Source organism: Necator americanus, chromosome V (genome assembly GCF_031761385.1).
Source record: "Necator americanus strain Aroian chromosome V, whole genome shotgun sequence".
Classification (NCBI taxonomy): Eukaryota; Metazoa; Nematoda; class Chromadorea; order Rhabditida; family Ancylostomatidae; genus Necator; species Necator americanus.
Genome location: NC_087375.1, coordinates 444,920 through 472,915, shown reverse-complemented (window position 1 = coordinate 472,915; position 27,996 = coordinate 444,920). Strand labels below are relative to the sequence as shown.

At 40.9% G+C, this 27,996-nt stretch overlaps 3 protein-coding genes across 4 annotated transcripts; 1 reads left to right on the top strand and 2 right to left on the bottom strand.

The window, feature by feature from the left end:
• Positions 1 to 982: 982 nt before the first annotated feature.
• RB195_012575 (uncharacterized protein) lies at positions 983 to 10,630 on the bottom strand (the record flags this gene model as incomplete). The annotated part of the gene is made up of 35 exons (XM_064202005.1): positions 983 to 1,132; positions 1,573 to 1,674; positions 1,726 to 1,836; positions 1,892 to 1,970; positions 2,760 to 2,902; positions 2,962 to 3,056; positions 3,128 to 3,239; positions 3,499 to 3,568; positions 4,226 to 4,338; positions 4,391 to 4,568; positions 4,622 to 4,758; positions 4,862 to 4,981; positions 5,056 to 5,133; positions 5,461 to 5,552; positions 5,797 to 5,872; positions 5,965 to 6,042; positions 6,108 to 6,290; positions 6,371 to 6,442; positions 6,497 to 6,625; positions 6,687 to 6,755; positions 6,821 to 6,965; positions 7,025 to 7,101; positions 7,152 to 7,274; positions 7,431 to 7,601; positions 7,665 to 7,762; positions 8,599 to 8,677; positions 8,787 to 8,921; positions 9,002 to 9,104; positions 9,337 to 9,473; positions 9,590 to 9,690; positions 9,757 to 9,865; positions 9,923 to 9,985; positions 10,040 to 10,144; positions 10,419 to 10,502; positions 10,562 to 10,630. 35 exons carry the CDS (start codon positions 10,628 to 10,630, stop codon positions 983 to 985), a joined length of 3,786 nt encoding a protein of 1,261 aa, XP_064057886.1.
• Positions 10,631 to 11,224: 594 nt separating this feature from the next.
• On the bottom strand, positions 11,225 to 18,144 carry RB195_012574 (uncharacterized protein; the record flags this gene model as incomplete). The annotated part of the gene is made up of 18 exons (XM_064202004.1): positions 11,225 to 11,308; positions 12,023 to 12,132; positions 12,588 to 12,678; positions 12,826 to 12,929; positions 13,114 to 13,218; positions 13,277 to 13,382; positions 13,874 to 13,983; positions 14,040 to 14,134; positions 14,194 to 14,282; positions 14,863 to 14,995; positions 16,058 to 16,224; positions 16,286 to 16,405; positions 16,459 to 16,542; positions 16,628 to 16,705; positions 17,478 to 17,627; positions 17,685 to 17,806; positions 17,879 to 17,945; positions 17,998 to 18,144. 18 exons carry the CDS (start codon positions 18,142 to 18,144, stop codon positions 11,225 to 11,227), a joined length of 1,962 nt encoding a protein of 653 aa, XP_064057885.1.
• A 3,813-nt stretch (positions 18,145 to 21,957) lies between these two features.
• RB195_012573 (uncharacterized protein) lies at positions 21,958 to 27,505 on the top strand (the record flags this gene model as incomplete). 2 transcript variants are annotated; one of them, XM_064202003.1, is made up of 13 exons in its annotated part: positions 22,000 to 22,029; positions 23,726 to 23,860; positions 23,926 to 24,075; positions 24,132 to 24,237; positions 24,595 to 24,658; positions 24,816 to 24,912; positions 25,144 to 25,217; positions 25,268 to 25,412; positions 26,806 to 26,928; positions 26,983 to 27,129; positions 27,184 to 27,217; positions 27,288 to 27,370; positions 27,432 to 27,455. In XM_064202003.1, 13 exons carry the CDS (start codon positions 22,000 to 22,002, stop codon positions 27,453 to 27,455), a joined length of 1,212 nt encoding a protein of 403 aa, XP_064057884.1. The 2 variants fall into 2 exon arrangements, with proteins under 2 accessions (XP_064057883.1, XP_064057884.1); XM_064202002.1 differs by having other exon boundaries at positions 21,958 to 22,029; positions 27,288 to 27,505.
• Between the last annotated feature and the right edge of the window lie 491 nt (positions 27,506 to 27,996).

Below are 27,996 nucleotides of genomic sequence, written 5' to 3'. Positions count from 1 at the left end.
CATACCTATCGCAGATTATAAGTTCTCAGGTTTCTACAGTTTCCCTAGCGTAGGATGACGCACCTAGTAAAAAAGAACGTATTCTAACACTCTCCAACTATTCAGAAACTTTTGGTATTGAGGAAACATGGAGTTGAAAAAACTCGTCCAAGTCATCTCACTTAAACATGAAAGAAAAAACGCTGCATTGCGTACCCTTCTGACTTGTGTGTGCTCAACGAAACACGATTCTAAGTATTTCCATCAATGTCCGCCCAGTCAGGATCTATTTTTCCCTTGAACAGAGAATTCTAGTCACGCATTGTTCATCAGCAACCTCTTCTGGAATTTACTTCTGTTGGTTTGAAAGATGAAACGTCTATAACTTGCCCCGAAAGCATTTTTAACTTGAGATGTAGAACTACTGAACTCTGGACACTTTCTGGAGCATTACAAATAATACATGCAAAGGATAAAATCTTTTTCAACAAAAAATCTCACACAAGAAACTCAATTTACCGGTCTGCACACATTCAAACGGATCTAGTTAGATACAAAATCAGCAAAGGTACATTGACCAATTTGCTGCGTTGATACCTGTTCTATGAACACTAAATTACGATAGGAAAAGGTTCAGGATTGCATAGTAACTGATAAGGGCGGCACTCGGACCAAGTCTACAAAGATCAAGGATTTTTTAAGACTGCAGTCAACAAAAACAGAGTGAAATTAAGTTTTGATAGTCCACAGCAGTGCCCATAACCAGTCGAACGCAAAACTGTCGGATAACTAGGAAATAGAGATGCTGTAAGAAGAGGGATACAGCAATATTGCGCTACAAGCGGAACGAACTAGCAATTACGGCCGACTAACCTGCATATTTAAAATACGTTTTTGCAACAAAAGATAATGGGCGACAAAAACAATTTTGATGAATAAATGGAAATTAAGATATGAGAACAAAGCACAGAAGCAAAAAGTGCCGTGAAATAAGATGACGAGTTCAAATAGTATCCATAGGTACGTCGCCGGCAGCAAATGTTCGCATTGCATCCCGCTGAACGACTTCGGTAAGTGCGCGAAGCTCGGCCGAAGAGCGCATCATGGCCGCCACATCTGCTAGCTGTTGATGCCGTTCAGCGTCTGGGATTTTCTGTAATGCAACAAAGTATTATTTTGGGGCACAATCTGGCAAAATTTGGTGGTTTGGAACCATCCACCGACCATGGAGTCACAATCACTTCTTTTCGACTGTGCTACACTCGCCCTCTCTCAGATTTAACTCGAACTTTTGTAGTACCCTTAGGTGCAGGCCTAATATCAGTTCTAAGGACACACGCTTGGAAGGAATATATTTAAATGTGTGGGTATTTTGTTAGAGAAACGTTGAGAAATTCCCGAGAATGCACAAGAAAAATCACTATATAACCCAAGTTCGTGTTGTAGACCGAGGAAAGCTTGTACAGATGCTACAAAGGATTGTTATGGCCAGCGGTCCTTGAGGAAAGTAGAACTGCAGATTTGAGTGCGAAACTGTTATTATCGGCTTACAGTGGTAGGACTACTAATCATTTGTGATTTTGTTTACCGCACCTGCAAAGCCAAAACAACTCGAATAACTGCGCGTTTGAGCTCGTCTTGCTTATCAATTTCTTGCTTCACTGCATTCGTCTTCGGTTTGATTTGCAATTGTGTCTGAAAAAAATTCAGTAGCATCTGAAAACTACGGAAATTCCTCGATTCTACCTTTAGTGACTCGCAGATCTTATCCAAACGTTGAACGAGTTGATTCGGGCAAAGAATTGCCAGTTTCATAAGCATAAGATAGCTCAATAGACGTATGTCGTGGTGCATATCCTTAAAAAAAAGGATAACTTGCTGTCATCACCAGCAAGGTCACCGAAAAACTTACTCTTAGGCCATTCTCCACGTAGTTGATAAACTCGAAAATTTCCAATTTTTCCAGGCAGCTTTCAAGAAGTGTGTACATACTGTAGAATAGTTAATTGTCAATATAGCGCTCATATGCATAGTGGCATAAAGTATTGAGGAGACACAGTCTGTATAATTTTTCTCTCCTATATCAGTATCCAGAAAAGCTATTTGGGAAAATCCGACTATGTTAAGGCTTGCTGCATCGTAAGAAAGAGCTGATAATAGCAATATGGAAGATATGTCAAAACACTGCTCTAATAAAAAGAGCCACTTTAAAATGAATTCAGGTATGAGAGTATGACATTAAAAGTGAATAGGGAAGAAGCGATTTCACTAGCAACATTGCGATTATAGGTTTGCAAGCAATGCTATTTGGAATACCAAAGATCTACTCCGCCAACTGTTCCTTAAACGTAAGCTCAGATTCACCTATACATAAGAATAGTCGTAGCCCCATTTAAGTTAGATTTGCTATGTTTTTTACTCAATGACTGCATACACTGATGAGATCCTTGACAATACTTCTGACCATTTAGTGTGTTAAAGATAGTGAAATGGGTTTCACAAACCCTGTAGAATAGAAGTACGGTAAGAGCAGATAAGAGTTAGAGGAAGAGTAGGATTTTAAATGATCTCAGAAGTGTTAGAATCCATAACGGTTTTGTGTTATGGACCTCCGAGGAAAAAAAAAAGAAATGCCGCCTGAGCTACCTGCTGTGACCTTCATAACATTTCTCTTCATTCTGGAGGCCGAGATGTCAGAAAGACAAAATTTTATGCTTTTTGCTGATGTTGTAATTGATACTGTCGAAGAGAAAAAATAACATGCGCAAAACAAATCCCACCATTCGAAAGCAGATTTACGAAGATCTAAACCATCATCGACTTGGTGTTTAAAAGGTCCCATTTCCACCTCACGGATCAGTTCTTTTCGAACCTGCGTTTCAGAATACACAGACGGAAGCAGAACATCCAGGAGGCCTCGAATCTACATATTGAAAAATAAGACTGTGATTTCAATGAATTCATTTAAACATCAAAACAGACCAAAGATGGTTTGTTATGAGCAGCTGAGTTCAGAACAACGAGAGCCACACGACGAACATTAAGATCAGAATCGGTCATAGTTTGCAAAAACTCCCCTGAAAAACTGAGCTCTCTTATAGCAATTAACTTCTGTGAGCGACTTTTTTTCTAAACGTAGAAAATATACCAATGCACTGCTGAAGAGCAGCATCCACTGGTCTCTTCTCGTCAGAAATCATGAATTTCACGGCTGTCACAGCCGTGGAACGCACTCGAGCGGACGGTGAAGCCACCAAGTTCTTAGTAAAAATATCATTAAGAATCTGGTTGCATATGAATATCATAATAGTATAAAATCTCATCGAAAATGTTTAAAATTCTAACATTATGAAAAAAAAACTTTAAGAAAGATTGGAATAAAATCTAATGAAGTATCTAATGTACTAAGCTGTTTGATTTCCGATCCGTATTTTAAGGAAAGTGTAACGAAAGTGGAAAAGAACGAGAGTACGGATAACAAATAGCATCCATTCAAAAATATATTTTACGAATGGTTACCTTCAGTTCCGGTAGAAGACCATGCGGGTCAATAACGCAGAGCTTTCCAAGGCATTCAGCCACAACATTCCTAAAAGGTAGGTATCTTATTTGCTTTGAAGGAAAAAAAAACTATCCACATTGCTCAGTTAGAAAACCAAGATCGAAGAGCAAACATAACTTTAGAAGTATACACCAACAACTACTAATCGTGCCACTTGTATGGTTTTTGCTTGGAGCTTTTTATTCATACCGGAACTCTATGTTAAGTCCTACTCTCGAGACATGACACTATTCCTCTTCGAAGCTATAACTATGTTCCTAGGCCCATGACAAACTGACGGACAACGAAGTTGCAAGGTTATCAGCAGAAACTTGTAGCACATCCGTTGTCTTACTTCTTAAGTGTATTTCGGTGATTAAACTTTACTGCACAGTACCAAACAAAACAAAGAAAGGAAGGAAGCAAGACATAGAACAAGAGTACACAGTGTTCAAAGGTGAAAAACATGCCCTTCGTGACTTGAGTAAAACGTATGGTAGTGTATATGATCTTACCTTGAGATGAAATATGTACAGTGATCGAAATTGCTTAATGAGGAAAAAGGGTGACACACAAAAAAAAAAGAAAAAAAATCAACACTAACTTATCAGTCGTCATTAAGTATGTCATGAACTCCAGATACTTCCTACCGCTGATCTGATCCTATTCTCAGCAGAGATGACAAAAAGAACAACGAATATTCACCTCGTGCCTTCCTCATTGCCGTCCGCATGAGCGATCAACACAGGCCAGATCTCACTAATACGAGATCGGAATACTTCAATGGGAACAATGTTAGTGGATTCGTGTCCAATCACCTATAAAATCACAGTCACAGAAATGGTTTATACCTATTACATTATAGTTCACCTCCTTCAGCGCATGCAAAAGTAGATATTGTCTCTTTGGCTGGGTTTGAATTTCATTAAGAATAAAAGGAAGAAAGCGGGTGTGATTGCCGACAGCTAAGGCCCCAAGCGCCTGCGCTGCGGCTGCTTTGAGATCTTCTGAGTTGGAATTGAAAGTCGGTATGATTAGTTTTTCAGGCCTGGAACAACGAAAAATGAGTAAGCCGCCATAACGAAAAAGGCAAAAACCTACTCGAGGTGAGAATCTTCGTACACCTCCTTATATCGTCGACCCAGCTCCCCAAGGGCGTGAACGCTGAACAGCCTGATCGCATCCGTCGACTTTTCATTCCGAAGTTGGTCAGCTAACTTACCGGCTAACGATCGAGCCTGGAACGCACCAGTACTCCCAAAGGTAGCAGTTGCAAAGAAGTGGAACATATAGCCAAAAGTAAACTCCTTGTGGAAAATGCAAAATGAATTACGAACTAACTTTCTCAATGTCACCACTAGCAGCAGCAACCACTCCACTAGCTGCAGAGATAGACTGGAATGCTTGGCGGGACAGATTAGGCACATCATACACTGGTGCAGTCAGCTGGTCCAACAGTTCCTGCAACAAGTCAGATAAAATATGAAACACAACACTATATATCCCAATTTTCTTGTTTCAAAAAAAGTCTTCACCTCAAACTCTGGTTTGCCAGGAACAGGATTGGATACAAGCGTTCGTATCATATCCAAAAATGCCTGCAAGGTAGCTCCCTGGAAAAAATATTTTGAGAAAAGAAGCAATGAGCGGCAAGAAGTGATGTGAAAGGTAAATCGCCTTGGAAACGTTCATGTAATTATTTTTGCATGGCATATCTGGCAAATACGTTTCTACAAGAAACTTAAAATTTCAAAAAAAAAAACATCAAATGATGGATTTTGTCTAACCGAAAAAAGAAAACAGCGAGAAAATCCTAAGCGAAGTGTTCCGGATGAAATAGCACATAATGCGGTCATTAAAATATGTGATAACATCTCAAGCAACCTTCAACTTTGTGTTCAGCAAAGTTTACTAGCGAAAGAGTGATAAATTTTGCTTACCTGGAGCAAAGCAGACTGAGATAAGTGAACAACAGCGGACAATATAGGCGTCAAATGGGGTCCCACTCTGGCTGGATGAGCTTCCAGACCAACTAAAACAGAAGTGAACAATTTCGTTAGGGATTTTTGTAGCAAAATAACTGGTTGCGAGGCTTCTTCAAAAAATATACGCCACTCTCGCTTCCTCTAAGAGAAAGCGGCGAACGGCGCCTTAGCTTACCTCGCTTAGGAGGCAGCTTATGGCTTCCTGCTGCGCATATTAAATACAATTTAGTTGACTACGGAACACCTAATACGGCAGTGCCAGGAAGGACGAGCGTTAGCGTGTAAACTCACCTGTGATACATTTCAAAGACAGTTGCGAGATCTGTAAATCGGACTCTTTGATTAAAGCTGGTAATTCGGCGGTGGCCTGAAAAGTAATATTCTTCGGCGTTTAAACAGGAAAACTTCTGTATTACACTTTTCCATCAAACTAAAAGAGAACCTAAAGCCCAAAATCACCTGAGATAGATCATCAGAATCCAACAGAGGCAAATCATCCCTCAAGAGCAATGCCTCCAAAAGATGGAGAGTGCCGATCTGAGTAAAAAGATCTGTTTCTTATGACTGTACTGCTAAAGAGTTTTTAACTCGTAAGGTAATACCCTTAAGGCCCGCGAGTTCTTCCTTAGGAAATCCGTCATTATGGGTAGAAGTACAGGAGCAATTGCTGTCAGATCCACAAGAGGAGTGCGACTTTCAACAATCATTATAAGAGCACGAACAGCATAAAGACGAGTCATCTCATTACGAAGACGCTCGACCATTAATTCTAATGTAGTCGGAACCTAAACAACTCAACACAATTAAAACATACACAAATTAAATTAGAGCGGAAAAGTAAACGTTTAAGGAAAAAAAAACATACCATAGAAGGCATGTCATCAGCAAAAGTTGCAACAAATAGACCAGCAGCGTAGATAGCACGTTCTTTCACCTCCTAAATTGAATTCGTCGTTAAATATACCAAGAAAAATATCAGTCCTTAACTTACTTGATCAATATCATTGATCTTCAGCTTTTCAAAAATAGCGTCATATAAAGTAGGAACAAAATTTCCCCCGCCACAATCGCGAATAACCGGAACAAGCTGTGACGAAACTCCCAGTCCCTCGGCAGACACCTATACAAAATCTCTGAACATACACTAAACAAAGACATCAAACGTAGGCGCAATATTAAACCTTGTAAAAATTGTCCCGTATTGCACCCACACAGAGTTCAACCACATTTTCAAGATGCGGAGCAAATACCTGAATAAACCACAAACAGGATCTGAAAAATTGCTTGGAGAAAGCAGATAAAACTGAGCACTAACACAATGATCGTGTGACTTTATGATACGAGATAGCAACGAAAGTGCATCAATTTTCATGGGGGCCCCACTGGCGCGATCGAGGACCGCATTCGACAAGCTAGGCAACAAGGTAGGAAGAGAAGATGTCAGAGAACCAGGAAGAGTCCTAAAATCAATTACCACTTAACAGCAAAGCATGAATTTATTAAGGAAAGTGCAACTCACCTCACAAAACTGGCCAGCAATTCGAAAGAAAGACTTCGTGTTCTGGGAGACTTCAACCTCAGTTGCTTCATAACTGCCTGACAAACGAACACAATGCATAAAACCAGTTTTGTTAAACTGAATTCACCTTCAGCAACGGTTCTGCCTGCGCAGCGATAGCCTCGAGTAGTTGTTGCTGCTCTCCTGACAATGCTGACGGTGAGAATAATGTGGTTCCGATCTTGATGGGGTCTTCAGCGTCGTCATCTTTCTAGAAATTACTCTATCTTTGCCAACAATACGACTAGCTAAAAGATGCCTCCCTTCCAAAAAAATTTGAATGAAAAAATGAGGGTTCACTGGGTAAGAAAAGTCGTTTCGTCATTTTCCTACGGAACAAGTTAAAGCAATAGAAGAATGAACGAACATGCACCGCTGCCAAAGCGTTTGGTACGACGAGACGTGCTTGGGAGAGTATGGCAATGTAGGCGTTGTAGATATCGACTCGAACGTTCTCTTCGCGTTCTCGCAGACGAGAAATGAGAAGAGGACCAAGTGTTTGGACAGAGGAAGGAAGTTGGTCACGACGAGACACAATCTGAAAACATATAGAGGAAAAGTCAGAAAACCATATCCAAACGAATGCAGCACTATTAAATACCATTGCTTCAATAGTCTTCGCTGATGCTCTCCTCACTTTCCAACTCATATCATCGTCGTCAGAATAATCTTCCGCATCGTCCTCATCAGTATCGCCTTCTTAATATAACCTTAGTGCGAACAATAAAACAGTTGTTATAGTTGCGATTGGTGCGCGCACTGGGAAATCCACTGCGTCTCTCATAACCCTGCGAAACGTGCGTAACGGTCGTAGCTGCCAAAGATATTGGGAGTGGGAATTTCCTTTCTCTCTTTTGGGAATCAGTAGGGCCACTAAACCTCTGTGTTCAACGTATCTTCGGCCTACTTCACAGCCCTACGGTGGTTACAAAGGCTAGCTCAGCACCGTGATAACCGACAACAACGGTAACTTGATCTATGTGATACAGAACGGTAGCAGTGTTGAGCTATCCTTTGCAACTACAGTACATCGAAGCAGCTTCATTCGAGCTTCTTGCAGTTGTTCACTTTCAGTATAATTTGATGCATACTAGGTAACACTACACTAGGCGTCCATGAAGAACAGCGACTTGGCAGGAGCGCTGCAGAAGCAGGTTGATTTCTCAGGCAATACAACGCATTCTCCTTGCCATCCTTCTTTTCCGTCTTTCTAACCACTGGTAAAGCATTTTAAGACTGCTTCCCGCCAAAATGTTGCATCTTCATTCCCGAGACGCATCATCATCAGCAATGCTGCAGCCTTTTTCTCTTTTTTTTTTATAAGGAAAACATTCTAAGATCACGTTATGACAAACTTGACTTGAGAAATTCAGCCAAATAAAAAACCTATAGAAATCAATGAACCAATAAAATAGATGCGTTTTCTCAAATCGATCATCAGAATTATAATTAGTGTCTCTTGTGCCTACGGCGAAAGCGGGCGTGAATCAAGTAGTGCTGCCTCTCAGCTCTTATTCTATTTGAAACAAACTCACCTCCTAATTCCATTGATGAATCGTCTTCATCGTCGGAATAGGAATAATTTGGATCGTACGTCAGGTCGCTAGTTACAATCTGTATCACGCCTAATTTAGTCATTAACAAATTGATTTAAAACTAGAAAAGGTAATGATGCTGCAGAGTCCCAACTTGAACTGGAACCAAAATGACATGTTGGACGTACTTTAAGAATTCTATCCTGATATACCGCCATTTCCCGTGGACAACGGTAAGTAAATGTTTCCAGAGATTGTAACAAGGCTTCCCTCAGCTCGTCATCGTCAGCCGCTTCTACCTGATCCAAAACGTTAGGGACCACCTAAAACAGAAGAAAATGACCAAACGTACGTATACGGCAATTCAACAATTACGCATTCAAGAATTAAAAATTATATAAACCTTATGAACATATTCAGAAAATCGTGATCCGCTGGTTTTTGCCACACATGTTAAAGCAACTACGTAAGTGCGGATAGGGTGTGATCCCTTTGCATCACACAGCCTGTAACATTTTTGTCCAAATAAAAATGGTACATCTGTATGTATATTAACTCATTTTGTACGAAACACAAATTTGTTCATCTTACAAACACCGCTGAACTCTCCAAAGTAATTCAAACACAACAAAAAAAAAATCGCAGATATATGAGTCGATAATAGCACTCACGGCTACTTCTCTTTACGTTTTCGGTGAATGTTCATCTGCTGCAACACATCCTACTTTTTTAACGAACCTCTCAACAAATACATTCATAGTATCCTTGAACAACTCATGGGAGCACACAGACATCATCGCTCCAAGGGCAAGTGTTGATTTCTTCTTGAGCGCAGGACGTTCAAGCGAGAGCTGGTCGAGCAATACTTTCTGTGTCTATATATGAAAATTATAAGCAAACATGCAATCTGCTAAAAGTGATAGCAATAGTAAGGAAGGATAACGACGGCTACAACAACTAAGATACAATGAAAAAAAAAACTAGAACTGACATCCTTGTGCACGGAAGTGATCAAGGATCCGAAGCGGGTCAACACGTCGCCTAAGATGTCCACAACTTCCAAACGGACTGAGTCGTTCGGTTTTGTTTGCTCTAACAATAATTCCCATTGCAAAAAACGCATTGAAAAGTCATACCATGGAGACAACATTAACTAACCTAACGCAGCGTTCAATTTCGGAACCAATCGCTTCATCAGGTTGGTGACAAACACTGCATTTGCCACCGGCAGATGGCCAACTACAGTTTTGAGCGCAATTGAACTAACCTAAGAATGCCAGATTGTCGATGTTTTAATAATAACAGATTAAACTGAGAAACTTACGTCTCGCAATGAGTCTGAGCCGGCAACCATCATTGAGCATAAAGCATCCACAAGAGTCTCTGCCTGAATAATGGTCGGAATTTACAACAACTTTTGTGATTTTTTTTTTTGTCATACCTGAGCTTCTTTAACACGTTGAGTTACAGTGCCTAGACATTTCACTGCCAAATTCTGCACTTCGCCGTTGTTATCGTCAAGAAGACGAATCAGCATGCGAACTACCTATATGGTCAAAAAAATCTTTACTGTTGCTAAAAATCGATGAGACTGAACCACCTTTTCGTTGAAAAATCAAGTAGTATGAGATCAAAAAACAATATACCAGACAAAAATAAACCTTTTCACAAATAATGCTGTCTAACGTCATCCAAAAAAAAAAAAAAACAGCAAGAAGAACAAAGATTTCAGCTTGCATATGTCCATCAATGACAAAATTAGCAAGGGTCAAAAGGGGAAGAACCTCAGTACAAAGGCTGATACTACTGCTAAAGCACACCTTTTTTTCCGAATCATCATCAAGCCGCATATTGTTTGTCTGCAATTCACGCATCAGATCATTAACTGCCATAAAACGGTAGTCCTGAAGAAAACGAAGATGGAAAAGTTGAAGACAAACAAAATTTCAAATGTAAAACACACCTTGTCTACTGACATCATTTTATCTATCAACTGCGCAACATGATAAGCTGAAGTGGCTGTGGTGGCCATTTTTGGACAGAAGTATTAATTAGAGGAAATTTCAGTGGAGCACTGGTGTAGCGTGCCTAAAGGACATTTATAGAGGCCATTAGCGACAAGTAGAAGAGGTATTTCTCAGCTATGTTTTCAACTCGTGAAAACTGGCACGGTACATCTTCTAAGAATTTATGTAACCTGGAATAACACCGAGAACTACCACCCATAATTATCAGAAAGCTAGTTGTAGCAAGAATATGAAGAAACGAAGTGAGTATCTGGTAGTGCTAGGCACAGAACGTCCTCGGGTAACAGCAGCACAACTTCAAAATTCTTAACAACCTATAGAATTCATGAAGGGACGCAATAATAAGTGAACAACGTCGTAAAACTATCAAAAAACAGAGACTCTAACAACGTAACGCAGTACTGGCACTAAAAACTAGGGCAGCTCGGACGTTAATAAACAAGGTGGGCAACGGATATGAAATAACGAGACGAAACAGCAAATCAAAAATAGAAGAGCAGAAACGAATAACAACAGTTACACCAAGAGGGAATAATCAATAATCACTAAGAAATCACTCAATAAAAAGTGACAAAGACGAGTTACATATGCAGAATTGTTTAGATCCGAAGACTGCCTAGTGACGGGAACTTCTCCATTAGAGAAAGCATAGGTGTAGGAGTTTTCGTACCGCTCAGATATCCCTGGAATTTGCTAAAAGTTTAAATGTGATTTCTCTTTGTAAGAACAAGGAATGAATATTTCCAAGTAAACTCTGTTTTAAAGTACCTGTCGTTACGTGCTCTCCGTAAGTATTGCGACTTTTCATACTACTAAATATGCATTGTACTGCGCATCGTCGCAATATTAACGACTTATTGTATGCTTGGTAAAAATGAGTATTCACTCAGTAGTGTCATCAACTGTTATTGATCCATTTAGTTCTGGTTTTCTTCTTCTAGTCAATACAATGAAGCTAAAATGCCATTGAACACCATTGCATCTTTTTGCTGAAAAAATATTCGAGGCGGTCGTAAACAGTTAGCACTCGAAATCTCGCCAAATCAAAATTGAAACGGACTCCTGCAAGAGACTAAGAACATCAGCCTTAGCAAAGTTATCACCACTGTGAACAATTTCAAGGAATTAATTAGAAGCATCTTGTCTCAAAGTGTTTGGCGTTAATCAATCCGCTTGGGATGCGCCACCACGTTCACTTCAATTCAGAACCGTTAAGGTTGGCGAAGGCATCCTATCCGCTCTATCCGCTACACCGCACCCACCGACAAACAATAATTACATCTTTTCAATTTGTAGAGCTCAAGCTTATTTCTCAACAATCCTAAACGAGCAGTTCAAGTTTGAAGAAGTGTAGTGATGTTTATTGTAAACCAAAAACACGGAAGTAGATAACTGACTTTAAGTTGTCCTGTGGCAGCCAACAGCAATCCTAGGAATGGTGGACTGGGCTGTAGTGGATGCGAGAGATATTCAGGATGAAACTGTGCACCAACGAAGTAAGGATGGTCTGAAGACGAAATGAGATAGCGTTGTTTAGAGGCAGTGTATCATGAAATTTACGGCGGAAAACGTAGAGTTCGGGTTGTCTATTACGGAAACGAGCGTGGCTCTGCTCATTTTCCCCCAATCGTCCAAAAAAAAACGGCGGTGAAACGGCGCTTGTTCCTATGAGATACGTTAGAACACGTCTCTTTGTGAACGTTCCCCTCCCCTCAGTAGATTTTTCTTTTCTTTTTAGGATGAATAGACCAGTGAGAACCAGTGAGAATCACACTGATCTTCGGCGTGCGGATGTGGCGCGTCCGCGATTTCGTAGGAAAGAACGCCGTTTTTTACGAGTTGATGAAGATGAGCGTAGTCATTCTCGTTCCCATAATGTACAACCCGGACACTGCGTTTTTTTCTGGGGTTTCCGTATTACGTTAATTTCGTGATAAAAAAAAAACAAATTGTTCAGAGCACCTTTCAGTTCACACATTTCCATTCGTAAAGCTGGTCGAGTAACCCCGTCGCCTCCGCGGTGACACAAATCAGATATTTTCGAGAGTAGATCCTTTAAAAAAATTATTGAGAAGACAGAAATGGATGCTTGTTAAAATGAAAAGAGAATTTTTGAGGTCATCATTTAAGAATCAGTAATGTCCCAGTATTAGATGCCCTTCTTGTACCAAGTGTTTTCGAAAAAAAAAAGATAACGCGCCTCATCTGCAGCATGATCCCCAGCCATTTTCATTAAAGCTGCACTCGACTGGGTTCGGCACTGCTTACTGAATACGGTACACGTTGTCTCATCCACACCCATACCTGAATAGCACAAAGATTAACTCCGCTCTCGTAGCCTTGCGCGCCACGCTACAATGACGGACTCGGAAGTAGCAAAACGGAGCAAGCACGTTCCGATTCTTCATCAAATGATGGCAAGACTGCGAAAGAATGTCTTTCGCAAGAGGTCATTTAAAAAGTACTAGATGCATGAAAACAAACTAACCAACAAAAAGAAGTCCTTTTCTGCTAAGGTCTGGAACAAGTCGTGGATTAACTTCATAGCGATGCCTGTGACGCTCTTCGATCTCATCACGACCATAAAGTTTTCCTTAGTGAGAATACTTTCATCTCTGTTAACTGGTAAAAAAAAAGTTGCATTAACAGACTTAATTTGCAGTGTTCTGTAAGGAATACACTTGTACGACGACCAAGGCGCATGGTTCCTCCCATACCACGGTGTTCGACGTTGTGTTCAGGCATATCAATGATTACCTTAAAAGAAAAGTGCAATATATGGAAGAAAATGCACATTTTTTTGACTTGAGATTCAAATCCACTGCATCTCTTTACTTCATAGTCAAATCAAATCAGGAATCAATACATGCAATGAAGTCAGAGAAAACTGGAAGGTTCACTCCCTTCACTCAAAATATTGGATAGGATATAGGAAATATGGTATAGCGATAGGCATTTGACATTTGGATTGTAGAGCCCCTGCTCCACTTCGCTATTGGGCTGCAAATCCCAACAAATGCACTATTATGATACGGTCGCATGTAGCTATGAACGGTTAAAAGCCACATCATCGTTACATCGGGTCAACTCAGACTCCAAGACTGAATTAAGGGTATTCGAGGTGGAGTTTCATTTCTATACTCCAAATACAGACTTACTACAGGACGCAAGACAGTACAATACATTATAAACTGTAAGCTATAATTCTACAATTGTTCTAAAATGACCAATATTCTTACTATCCTTACCTGTTCCTCTTCCTGTAAATCTTTGTTGAACTCTGTAGAGTTAGCATTAGTGATGCCAAGAAGGTTTCGCGCCACTTCAATAGCCGCACATTGCATACCCAAGCACACTCCTGAGAACGTTGTTAACAACAACAGAACACCGCAGAAAGAAATGAAACGATATTACCTAGAAAAGGAACGTTATTTTCTCTAGCATACTGACAAGCCTTAATCATCCCCTCGACACCACGTTTGTCAAATCCTCCGGGAACAATTATGCCACTGTAAGAAAAGTAGAAAGAGAGATGAAGAAAACGAAAATTCTTTAGAATTCCACTTACTTAGCATTCTTCACTGCTTCCCAAGCAGCATCACACTTCTCCTTCAGCTCAGGTCCTTTTCCGTCCTCGAGAAGTTCCGAGTCGACAAACTATACAAAGTCAATCAACAACGAAAAACATAGACTAAAGACTGCGTAGCACGAAATTGACGATGTTGGGACTGCATCATCAATAGGTAGAAATAGCCATAAGGTTCACGAAAGCATGAAAACGCTCGATTCTCCACAGTAATCTAGGAAAAGGCTTGAAGAGAAATGTGCGTGATTATGTCTCCAACAAAGCAAATTAATAAGCAGCCAGAGAACGTTCGGCAACTCCACCTCGGTTCAACATCAGCAATTCAACTAACACAACTCAAGCTGCAGAACTGCCTCATCCATACAATCGCCGACGCGAAACGAAATGTCTGCACTTATCACTTGTAATAAGTTGCATCGATGGGAGACGGACTACACAAGACAGTTTCAGGACCTTCTCTGGATTACTAGGGAAAATAAAAATTCGTTAATAATCCGAGAGAAGCTTGTGGGGGGAGGGGGAGAGAATTGAGCATGATCACCTTCATACTCGTGAACTACACCTCCACATTATCTGTCTATTGGAAGAGTGATCCCAAACATCGCCAATATCGTGATACACTGCCTTTGAATGAAATTGGAATAAACTAACCTTGATCTTAAGCGCTCGTTTGCTATGAATAGCAGCATGACTAAGAGCTTTGTTTACAGAAGCATAAGCATCGTTGATCTTTACATATTTCCCAACTAAAGCTATGGTGACTTCATCAGTGAAGGAGTCACACCTGCAAAAAGAAAGCATATTGAAAAAACTGGGGAACTGCAGAGCTGTTTGGAGAGTCATGAGAACGAAATGGGCTGTTATGATTTCATGCATAGGTACACAGCTTTCGTTTATGATGGAGAACAATATAAGAGCTCGAAATGCCGTATTAAAGGTATAGCTGACGGTTATAGGTACGATACAATTAACTTCGCCGAGACAGTGTCGGAAACACATTCAAATAAGAATGAATAATTCTTGCCTAGCGCATAGTTTTCTTTATGGTCAAAAATACAAAAACTCGAAGGGAATAGACTCATCGTTATCGGTTGGTTCTTCAAGTCGCGGCGAAAGTCGACGTTGAATACTTACGCCTGCCTGCAGACAGCGCCGCCCGCGCGGTCCGCTGTTTGGTGGTTATGGAGCGCGCGGTTGCGAACAATCAATAACCATCAAGCGCAGAGCCGTACGGGCTGCGCGGCTGTCAACTCTGCGGGCAGTCAAAGAGGTGAAAAATGTTGCATTGAGATCCAAACTGTTTTGTGATCTACCTTTCCTAGCAACAATCTAAAAAACACAGAATACTGCAGATTTAATATGGTTGAGCATGGTGTTTCTATTGGAAGAGAGGAACATCGAATAAGTTACGATTTGAGGATTGAGATCATGTAAGTTATTTTCGTAATAAAACTTTACAGAACAAGGGTTACATTACAGCAGTAGAACGTCAGAGTGCTCCCACCCACCAGTAAATTTCACCCCTACAGGACAGCACAACATAAAATACACTACAAGTGCTGACAGGAGTTCTCGATCAAGTTCGAACTTGTTCTACAACAACCTCCAGCGACAAGACATCACTTCTCAATTAGCGAGATTTCAAAACTGACCTACATGTACACTACATAAGATACATCTTGAGGTTCTTTTTTAAGTTGGGCATTCCCACTAAAGGATTTAACTTTCAATGTTAAATAATAACAACTTCAGCTCATAACTTGTTCAAGAATTGGTGATACCTAGTTTTGGTATACACTTAAAACAAATCAATTTTAAAAGAGTAAAAAATTGTTCAAAACTTTACAGTTCACTGAGGTGCGTCCAGTGACACATATTGAACTTGAGATTAAGTCGAATAGCATCATTAACTGGCTTCAAGTGCAATCTTTGTATGATTGCATCAAGCACATGCTGCTCTTGGAGCAATAACGGAACCTTGTATATATTCGAGACATCGTGCACTCCAATGACCTGAACAAATCCAAACATTTTGAACGCCATAATGCAGAAAACCCTTGGACGTATTTAAAACCTGTTCGAGATCAACAAGACCGAAAGCAGCTATTTTCTCACGGAGATGATCCTGCAGCGGCTCACTAGATCGACAGATAAGTAGATCGGGAACAAGCCCAGCTGCGCGAAGGTGACGAACCTGACCCATTTGATGTCGCTCATGCAACGAGAATGAGAATAAAAAAAACCAACCGAATTTTGCATGGGTTTTGTTTTGGGCTCACCAGTAGCATTTGGATGCATTACAAGCGAGACGTGAACGTTCATTAGATGATTCTACAAAAAAAAAATTCCACTGAAATTTAATCCGTTTAGTGAGATAATGTGAAAAAAAGCAAAAACACAAGATATTAAAAGCTACCCTAAGAGCTGGTCTCTGGAATCTCTCAAACGCTGCGAGGTAAGACATCCCTTCAATATCCCCGATTGTACCGCCCAGCTGTAAAAAATGGTCGTGAAAGACCAACAATAAAAAGTACGGAAAATCGTAATTTCCAACAATGTAAATACAAAGAATTTGAAAATCATTCACAATTTCCCGATTGTCCTAGGAACGACACAACCTACCGAATTTTCCTACGAGGTGCCTAACAACATGTCAGAAGAGCGAGCGCAAGCATAAGTCTCCCATCTCCCAGCGAGCGGGTGATCACCCGTCAGGAGCCTATTGATTTTTCGCTCACTTCCACGAACGAGCGGTCAAACATTTATGAGGTCCTTTCACCGGCCTATTCTAATAAAATAGGACGCGGAAGGGATGAAGGGATCCGTACATGTACAAGGGGCGCTTCTAACCTACCTCATAGGAACAAACGCCGTTTTCTACAACAATTAGGAGGAATTGTGTGGATTCACGGCCGTATTCGTAATCTAGACCCCAAACTCTATACTTCCCCACAGTTTTCGAACGAAGTCAATCTCGTGATACGCTGCCTTCAAGTAGACTTGCTTCCCCAAATTGCTATCTGTTTGAAAAACAATGTTACTCGCTCGAGTGCTCCGAAAATGGATGATACAGCAACAAAGGGACAACGAAAAGACAACGAAGGTCACCAAACCCAAACCTTACATCGCCTAACAAAGAATGGCAACTTTTTAAATTCCACCAGAAAGTCCATCATAGATCGATCTTCTAAGATATCACTTCCTCATAGTGGGAGAAGATAATGTGACGTCTCTCTTCCATTGCTACAGTAATCAATGAGGAATACCTCAATAATGCAGACATCGGGGCGTTCTAACGTGCCATCAACTGGGATTCTGGCCACTCGCTCCACCCATTGAATGATTGCGTCCGTGAAATGTGGAATCATTTGTACAGTTTTACCGCAGTAATCACCACGACGTTCACGTTCAGTGACCTATATAAAAAAAGGACTTCAACGAAAAGTAAACAATTTGTGAGAAGAACGACATACATGCTGAAACATCTTTCCTGTGGTGATGTTATTGTCTCTGGTTAGTCTGACATTCAAGAACCTCTCATAATTACCCAAATCGAGATCAACCTCTCCACCGTCGTCAAGAACAAAAACCTCACCTGAAGTGAAGCTTTACAATCCACACAAAATATATTTGTAATCCTAGATTTCTTTAACCCAGAAATACTCACCGTGTTCATACGGTGAGAAGGTCCCTGCATCTATATTAAGATAAGGATCGATTTTAATTGCGGAAACCTAAAACAAGGATATCGTGATGTGAGTACTGTTTGGTTATTTACAAAGGTACCTTATAACCATTGTTCTTGAGAAGCACACCTATGCTTGAAGAGATTATACCCTTTCCGACACCACTAATAACCCCGCCGGTCACCAGAATATATTTCATTGGAGCCTCCTCACTTTCATTATTCACCAACCCATTTTCGAGCACCATCTGAGAACTTTTGATAAAATGCAAACCAGGAAACGACTAGAATAGCACGATGAGGATCGGAAGTACTTGCAAATATCGTAGTCGATGAAGAAGAATCGGATTTTTCAGAGAATGTCTCTTTCAGTACATAAAAGAGCGAAGGTGAACCAGAACAAAACATCACTTTTTAAAAACATCATTTCTCAGCAGAACTGTGCAGTGTTGCTCTCTTCCACGCAAAAATACACCATTTACGCCCAGGAAACCGCAAATTCACCATCATTCCATTGTGGTATACTGCGATTAAATGCTTTTTATTCGCTCTTCAAATGCGTATACTACAGAATGATCAAACAGTCCAATATTCTGATATTCCAATATCCTAAGCGTAAGTGTCATTGTCTCCGGCCATTTCCAAATTGTTTCAGGCCCAGTCATGGATCCTCCCATGCTGTTAACCCTGGTGACTTTCACATCAAATTCTTCCGTACATCACTTCGTCCAAGTCAAGCTATTGATAAAACGTCCGGGGGATATTATGTAGTATACATTCTACTAAAATCCCACTAAAGCGGCTATGTTTTCCTAAGGAGACTCTCTTTCTAGTCTGTATTATGTATCTGTACGCCTGACAGGTTGTAATGAATCCCAATCTAGAAGTTCAGCCTCAAGGCTGTTCTCCAAATTCCTAGAACAAGAGTATCTGGTGACTGATCAAAGCGTTTTGATTTATATGTGAAGGAATATTGCGTAAGCTGTCACGTACAAGTCCTTGCTCCATCGCAAATCTTTCAGCGCAGCCGTTTACGCGATTACACCAAATTTTTGTCGTTTTGACCCGACTATGTGGTCCTCTCGAAGATTCTGGACCTCTATTTTACATTCATTCCACTGTGCTTCGATGGACCTGCAGCTAGCCCCCCTCATTATCCTTCTGCCTCCGATTCGGAATTAAAGGAAGGGGGGCGCATCCCAAGCGGATTGATTAACGCCAGAAACTTTATCCTTTTATCCTTTAACTCGTGGAACTCAGGCTATAGTGATAAGATCATAGTTACCTGCGTACAGTTAAGAACCACACCGTTTTGTTCGTTACCGCTTACGCAATCTTCCTCCACACATAAATCAAAACGCTTTGATCAGCCAGCAGATCCTGCTGTTCTGGCAATTTGGAGAGCAGCCTTGAGGCTGAGTTTCTAGATTGGGATTCATCATAATTTGTCTGGCGTACAGATGCATAATACAGGCTAGAAAGCGAGTCTCCTTAAGCAAACTAAGCCGCTCTAGTGGTATTTTGATAGGCTGTGAACTAAATAATATTCCCGGTCGCTTTATCAATAGCTCAATCTGGACGAGTTTTCGTATGGGAGAATGTGATATGGAACTAACCAGGATTAAAAGCAAAAAAATTCGTGTCCCCCATTCAAAGGCAGCACAAATCTGACGTGGTGGGGAAATCCACGGGAAAAGCTAGAGTGGCGGTTGTAGGCTGCGGGAGCCAGGGTGGCTCCGCTCATCTCTCTCTAATCGCCTTAACTAACCCTACCAGAAATTCTCGCAAAAAAAAAAATGTCGTCTTCCATCGTTTTTTTTTTCACTACGATTAAGATTTTTAACGTAAAAAACGGCGTGGAAGATGTTTTTTTTACGACGGTTTCAGTTAGGGTTAGTTAGGGCGATTAGTAAGAGATGAGCGAAACCAATCTGGCTTCTGCAAACTACAACCCCATCGCTAACTTTTTTAACCGCAGTGTAATACAGTGGGATGATGGTAAGTTTGCAGTTTCTTGAACGCAAGGACGCATTTTTGCGTGGAAGGGAGCAAGACTGCACAGTTCTGCTAAGAAATGATGTTTTTAAAAAGTGGTGTTTTTGCTGCTTCGCGTTCGTTCATTTGCGTGCTGAAAAAAAACATCCTCTCAGAAATCCGATTCTTCTCCATGAAGTTGAAGTTCTCCATAAAGCATAACTTTCTTATCCTTTATCCCACAAGAGATTTGTTCTTTCTAAGTTTCCAGTTCATAGATACCTCTACCATCATTCATTTAAGCAGTATTTCTACAATAATAGACTGCTGCAGTACGCCCAACAAATGAGTGCTGAATTTTCAAGAGCAAAAATGTGCTACTGATCTCCAGCTGAAAACTTCTAAAAACACCTGGAAATTTTACGAATGAACGTGACGTGATACCGTTCCCGCAGGCAGGATTGGGGCAGGTAGGAGTTTATTTTAAATGTGACAAAGCTACTGATGAATAGACAGGGCATTTTGTAAAGAAATGAACCGTTTGAGTGATCTGTCCTCATTCCTGCTAATCTTCCGAGCTGTTGTCGTGCAGCACGCTGCCGAAACCCAGAACATAAACGGTGGCTTGTCTAAGGGGTGTACGAAGTCTTTGGTGGTATCTTTTCATCATGCTGAACCACCGTAACTTGAATTCGACTCTACAATTGATGTTTTGTTTGACTTACAATGGTGACGGTGTTCCCTTCAATTGCATTGATTACCAGAGCTTATTTATAGTAGAGTCAAAACGACATGAGGCACGACGCAGTTGCGTAAGCGGTTGCGCTCGAAGCAGGGCGGTGGAGAGTAGTGGATAGCATCAAGTGGAAAGGGGCCTTACAAGCACTTTGCAACGCTGCAGTTCGCGATGGTCCCACCTCGATTAGAACCGCTGCCTCCTCTTCGCGCCGCTTAGAGCGCAGCCTTCACAGTGCTTCATGTCGTTTTGATTTCAGGTGGAGTATTCGTATACGGGATCGTAGATTAAGGAGAGGGGGGTGGTTCCGTCCATTTATTTCTAATTGCCGTGAAAAATGGCCCGGAAGATACGGCTTCGGGCGTTCCGACGCGCTATTTTCTACAAGGAGTTCGATTAGAGCGCGCCAGCCGTGTGCACAGGCCGCATCTTGCGAACCGTTTTTTACGGGAATAAGGAAGAAATGAACGGAATCACCTCATCTCCATAATCTACGGTCCCGTATACGAATACTCCATCTGAAATCCGTCCCACCTCAGATTCGTGGGGTAATGCCTTTACCCCACGAATGGTCTTGGGGGTTGTCATAGTGGTAGATTTTGTTCCAAAATTTTATTTTATTTTATTCTCGCGATGAGATCGCGAACGTTTCCTAGAAAAAAATGACATATCGGATTTTGCCTTTTTCACATATACACCTAACTTTCAATTCTTTTTTCAAAAGTTAATACGCAGGAAAGCGAGAAAAAGGTCCTGCACTATAATATTAGTAATTTTTGTGAAACTCGAATTTCGTCTCACTCCTTTGAGGCTGTCAGTGGGAAGATTGGGAAATATAACTGGAGTCGTCTCACCTTTTTTTTCGCTAAAGTAGAAATGCGATGATGTTTAACGCTGTTTGTTGATTTCTTGAGGAATTGAACGTGTCTCGCCACAACGCCATAAACATATACACTTTTGTATGCCCTTTCATACACCCACCGAAACAAACAGTCAAATAGAACATGCATTGCATTGTACGATAAGTGCTTGTTGACATTTTGGACTTGTGAGAAAACAACTATCAACACGTATGTTTCATTATTTTACTCACACTCACCGTGTTTAGACCACCGTAACAAGCAAGACCTAGCTCTCAATCTTTTCCAGCGAGACCTTCTTAATCTTGTAAAGGTAGTTTGAAACTTATATGTTCCGGGGCATATGAGGAAAGAAGTGAACGTAAGTTGAAGGGAATGAGTGTAAATTGGCCAAATAAAGCACATTAATGTCTCTTTGTGATGATTTGGTTCGAGGATAAAATTTTCCTACTGCAGATAATATCATGGACACTTGATATTTCAGATTCAGAATGCAAGAAGACACTAATTTACCGTATTTTCATGGAGCGCTTATGGATCAAGATGCAGATAACTTGCTACAGGTTCTTATTTCGAGGCTCTTAGATAATTCTGCATAAAATTCGCAACGCTATCATCGACGTGCCAGTAGGACCGCTCAGAATGGTGTAGTGAGAGATTAGTGCAACACCTTGAGAGCTGTATTCTAATTTTGTCTAAATTTTGTCTAACACTGTTCGCCTTCTGCTGGTTTTTGCTCCTCACCTGTATCACCTGTAGTCCTATTGCTCTTCAATTTGCTCGAGTAATACTTCCATTCGCCCGAATGGGTTCCTCAGTGGTTTCTTCTCTAGCGGAGTACTAGAAAAGCTTAGCATTTCTATTTGAAAGCAGCAAAGCACGACTTTGACGCGGTGCGAAACCCATAGAAAAAGCGTAGAGTTTGGTAGTAGATTGCGGAATCCACCGTGTTGGTTCCGCCTATCTTTCGTTAAAGGCATCACCCATGAATCAAGGGGGTTACGCGTTACAGCCGGGTAATCCCTATACGGGGTCGTAGATTGTGAGGAAGCGGGTGATTCCGTCCATATCTCCCTGTATCAGTGTTAACGGACGACCCCGGAACGCTGTTCCTTACGACGGCTTCTATTGCAATGCGCCACCTTTACGCCCCACCCCCGCCTGCGATTTCAAAGTCCAAATGATGTTTCGACGAATCGCAGGCGGGTAGAGGCGCAAGGGGATGGAAAACGCCGTTTCTTACGACAGTTTCAATTGCGAGGCACCACCTTTGTGCTCATGCACCATACTTGTGCTCCAAGGGCAAGCGGTCGATGATCAATTATGTCTTCTAAGCGGTCTATTAGGAGAAATGAATAGGCTGCTGAGGGGACTCGAACGTGTGCATAACAGCGCGTTCTAACGTAACTCGTAGGAACAGAAGCGGTTCTGGCGCCGTGTTTTTTCACAACGATTAGGGAAAGATTAGTGGAACCACAATGGGTCTAGCAATCTTCTATCCGAACACTACGTTTCCGCTACGGTTCCGCACCATATCAAAATCGTGATACTCTGCCTTTAAAGGACTTTGTAAAGAAAGCTGTCGGTCGGATCGACGATCTTCTAGCAGTCTCTTTGATATCGCTTGGCGCCCAGTCGCTCACAGCTCTGGCCCAGTTATTGTCGTTGAGAGGAGTTTGTGTGTTGTTCGACTCAACTAATTTTGCTTTCATTCGGAAATGTTTAGGATCTCATTCCACAATTGTAAGGTAGAGCATCCAGTCCCTTTTTTCCATTTGCCTGAAATGGGATACTTCTAGAATCACTCTTCGATGGACTGTTCATTGACACCGACCGCATTTTCCTTTTGCTTGCGGAGCTCTCAGATTCTTAAAGCAAATGATGAAGCAAAAAGAACCTGTACTATGCTGTACTGTATTAAAAAATGGGCACGAAGAGAGCTGTTTTTGATCTCCTTTATCACACTCTTGATGCTCATGTATGCTCCTCCTGCCGCTCTTTTCCTCCTACCAAGATCGGAGGTCAGGTCGTTCATCACTTTTTTCCCGCCCTGGAAATATGAGGACAAAAACGAAAGAAATGAAAATTATTTTTATTGAAGATGAGATTCTCACGTGAAATATGAGATAAGAGGATGGTAAAAAGATTATAAATAAGCTACAGACAGAACACTGTAATAGTGGTGAACGTTAACAAATTCTTTTTTTTTTTGCTTTTCTGCAATTTTGAAGGACGAAAAGGGAAAAATGTTTCTTCCAGAATGAAGGGGATTTCCTGATTCAGTCGCGGCATACATCAACTGCAGTCCGTCAACGTTTGGTTATAGCAATTCGTACAAAAGATGCCATAAAACGAATTGACCTCCGAAGAGGAGATAGTGGAATCCGTTTAGGGGTAACTACTAAAGATTGCTAAGTTTCTGCTCTTCTTATATAAACTATTATACTCAGTAATTGTAGGGAAAGACATTTCCAAGCTTGAAAAAGTTGGTAGAACACTACTCTAAAGAGCCTATAGTGTTACAAGGAGGAGAAGAACTACTACTCAAAAAAGCTGTTCCAAAAGGAAAATATCAACTTGTTCATAGTGACGTTAGACTTCTTAAAAAGGTTTGCTGTTTTATGTTCTTGCCAAAACAGTCGATCTTGACCAAATGAAGTAACAGATTGGTTCCGGTGCTTACGGCACGGTATATCGTGGACAGTTGATCCGCGACAACAACCGAGTGATTGCCGTCAAGAGGATCGACTCAGAAGGGACAGATGATCAGGGTGGGTGGATTTCCTAAAGTAGAAATCCTTTTCCACCTTTATATGGAAAATATGTTCGAAAGGTCGAATCCGCCCTAGTGCTCACCAAGCCCTTCATCCCTCCGGGGTCGATAAATTGGTACCAAACTTGTCAGGGCGCATAAAAATACTGACTGGACACATCAGCTAGCCCCCGCAAGTCATTGTAAAGGCCAGTTACACGTTCGTACAAACCTTTAAGGATTCTGAATTGAAGTAAACGTGGAGGCGCATCCCAAGCGGATTGTTTAACGCCAGACACTTTATCCACTTTATCCTTTAATCAAAATTGTACGGCGATACAGAAATACAACTTAGATAGTTTTGCAACTATTGCAGCGTTGGCTGAAATGATGAAAGAGGCAAGGGTTATGCAGCTTAATGACCACAAGCACATTGTAAGGTGACTTCTTTCACTCTTATTGTAATTAGTTCGAGTTTTCGTCGAGTTGCCAACACAAAAATACCATTTTGTGAAAAGTATAGTGGTTACATGAAAGTGAATAAACGTTTATACAACTGAATGGTGTAATCACTATTTCTGACAAACTCTCGTTAAGATTCTTCGGCTTTATTGTCGATCGTATGCCATACTTGCTCGTTATGGAGTACTGCGATGGAGGTTCAGTAGAAGATAAGCTTCGAGCTCATCCGAAGGTGCGTTAGATCGCCAAGGTACCATAGGGATTTTGGTTACCCCTCGACAAAAACGAAGAGAAAGTGGATTCGCGTCTTTTTCGTTCATATTTTTGAATTTTTCCTGAGATTTTCGGAAGTTGGCCAGTAGCACTAACTGTTTGGAAATGAAGGATACTCGTTCTTCTTCACTGACCACATAAAACATACCTTTCTTCTTGTCAACCCATTGATTTTGATTGTATGTTTCAGAAAATCAGCATACCGCGACGAATAGATATGTCCACCCAAGGATCATACGGACTAGAATACCTCCATTCAAGAGAGTGAGAGTTGGCTTTTAGTATTCTTACCGAACGAGTTACGTGATTTTCAGTTGTATTCATCGTGATATTGCAACCAGAAACTGTTTGATCGACAAAGGGATAGTAAAACTTGCCGATTTCGGGATGTGTCGTGCTACTACGGTCTACAAGATTGATCTTTCAAAGCCTTTGAATGTACGTTGGCTGGCCCCTGAAGTGAGTTGCTGCATTCAGAGAATAGTTCTCTGAAGATTTGTTGTGCGATCCACAACTAACATGAAGGGATACTGCCTATAGTAGGGTCAAAAAGACAGGAAGCACGTACGCAGTTGCGTAAGCGGCTTCTCTCGAGGCGGTGCAGTGGAGCGTAGCGGTTAGGAGCATACTGGAACCGTTGCTGACACCAGCAATCGTTACAGTCCCACCTCGGTTCCAATTGCTTTTCCTTTGCAGCTATTTTATTCCTCTGTCTGAAATGAAGACTACAGATGCGCTTTGCATTGAAACACACCTTTGAAGATCTGCAGTGTGTAGTGTAGGAACCTGCAGAACCTATCTATTTGTTTTGACACACATGCACCATGAATCAAAACTTCTTGGTCCTGTAATGGTGCGAAAAGTTCGTTTGTTATAGTTATTAGCTGCGTACAATCAGATTTATTTGTAGAAGACAAAGTATGTGGACAGTACACACAAACTTTATTAAAATATATATTAGCACCGAAAATACATTCGTATCATTCTGCTATGACAGAGTGCAGAAGTGTGCAGGTCTGAAGTTTCCTTCAGTGAGCACGTTTGGTAGATTTTCTCGAATTTCCTTATACGGCATAGCACCTCGTCCTCCTATAATCATCAGTCATCGAATTACAGCTACGATACAACTGTTCGCGTTCTGGACACTATGATTAGGGTGGCTAGGATAAGGCTGAGTGTACATAAAATTTATTTGCTCCTCTAAATAGCATATCTGAAGATGAAATTCACTGGAAGGCATATTTTTGGAAAAGCACTGAGAGATATGTATCTGTTGTATTTCTTTTTCTTCACATACCACTTAAAGAATAAAAAAAAACCGGTATGCTCGTAGCTAATGCATTGTTATCACTCACACTATAATTATCCGATCTTGTACCTTAGATAATTACAACAAGAGTAATTGATCTGATGGATGATCGAAATTCTAGTTGAGGAATAATTGCAGAACGGCTTTTAAGCATTCAAAAGTAATCGAAAAGTGTTTTTTGTCCGTTCGAGATAATAAAAGTTCTTTTTCGTTTAGCTACCGCCACTAATTTGGTTCCATAATCGGTTTCACCATGGAATCAAGAACATAAACGTGTGTAATGCTCCCGGTACACACACATGATTACAGCGATAGCGATTTCTTTCACATTTTAGGCAGCAAGTCATCCACTTTGGAATAAAGACTATAAAATAAAATAAAAACTAGTTTTATTCCAAATATGTTATTAGACTAGATAGCAGATTCAGAGTGAAGTCGGCAGTAAAAGATAACTTCCAGAATTCAAAATGTAGTTCTGTATATGAAGGAAATCCAGAAACTAGCCTCGCTACATTTGCTTAATGTGCCCTATGAGAATTCCAGGTATGGAGGAACGGTGAGACACGCTATAACACAGACATCTATGCTTATGGTGTGTTGTTGTGGGAAATGTTTGAGATACCCTACAATTCTCCCTACGCGGAATGGAAAGCCTACACTGTAAAGGTTAGATTAGCAGTGCGAAATTGTCTCTTCAAATCCCTAATGTACGAATTTTAGCAAAAAGTGATGGCTGGTTATCGTATGCCTCCTCCTCCAGCTATGCCTGAAGAAATGGTGGTGATAATGGAACTTGCATGGAACCACGATCCGGAAAAGAGGCCCGATGCGGCAAATCTTCGCAAGCTTCTCGAAGAAGTGAACAAAGTAAGTGTGTGGTAATTCCCTTGTCATATCGCTGTTTGGATTACGGTCTTTCAGAAATACGGTAGTGCCGAAGAAGAAAAACAGAAAAGTGCGCTTTCACGTGGTTGAACCTAAATGATGGTGCTATTCTAAGATTATTGAACGTTACCAATTTTAAGAAAACGCTCAACATCCTCGTCAATATCCAGCGAAAATGTTTGCATGTCAATTTGCCTTCTTCCTGTTCTTAGAGCTAAATCAAGTTCGTATCTGTGTCTACGTATTACTGCAACACGTCAAGTGCTTCAATGAAAGTTTTGAAGAAGTCGTGGCCATTCTCAGCATGAAGGAAACCTCCACAATTCGAAGAGCTTTCGTACATCTCATTCATGTCTAATACGATCATGGTCGTAAAGAAAGAAAGTCGTAGAAGTAAAGTAGTGCTCAAACTGATGTCCAGAACTGATTTTTAAAACATATAAAAATGAAGAAGTAAGTTAATCTCTAGTGATTTCGGAGAAATAGAGACGTTGCGATTCCCCTCAAAAGCAGATTCACATCCCCAATTCTTTCTCACGAGTAGTGAATCCTTGAACATTGTCACTGAAATTAAGAAACAAGTGAGACAAACGGGAAATAATTGTGTGACGGTGTTCCGTAAGAAAACGTTTTACACTAAAAGAACTGGAGCCGTGACGGTAAAGATATCGCGGAAAAGATATGTGGGATGTGCGAAGGTCCGGTGCCACGCGTGTGAAAGTAGCAGAAAGATTAACGTTCTCATCGCATGTTCTCTCCATTTCAACTTTTTTCTAGAAATTCGTTTAGCTTAACGTTCAGTGAGGTTGAGATCCTTGTTAAGATACTCTCTTGCGTTCGTGTCTCACG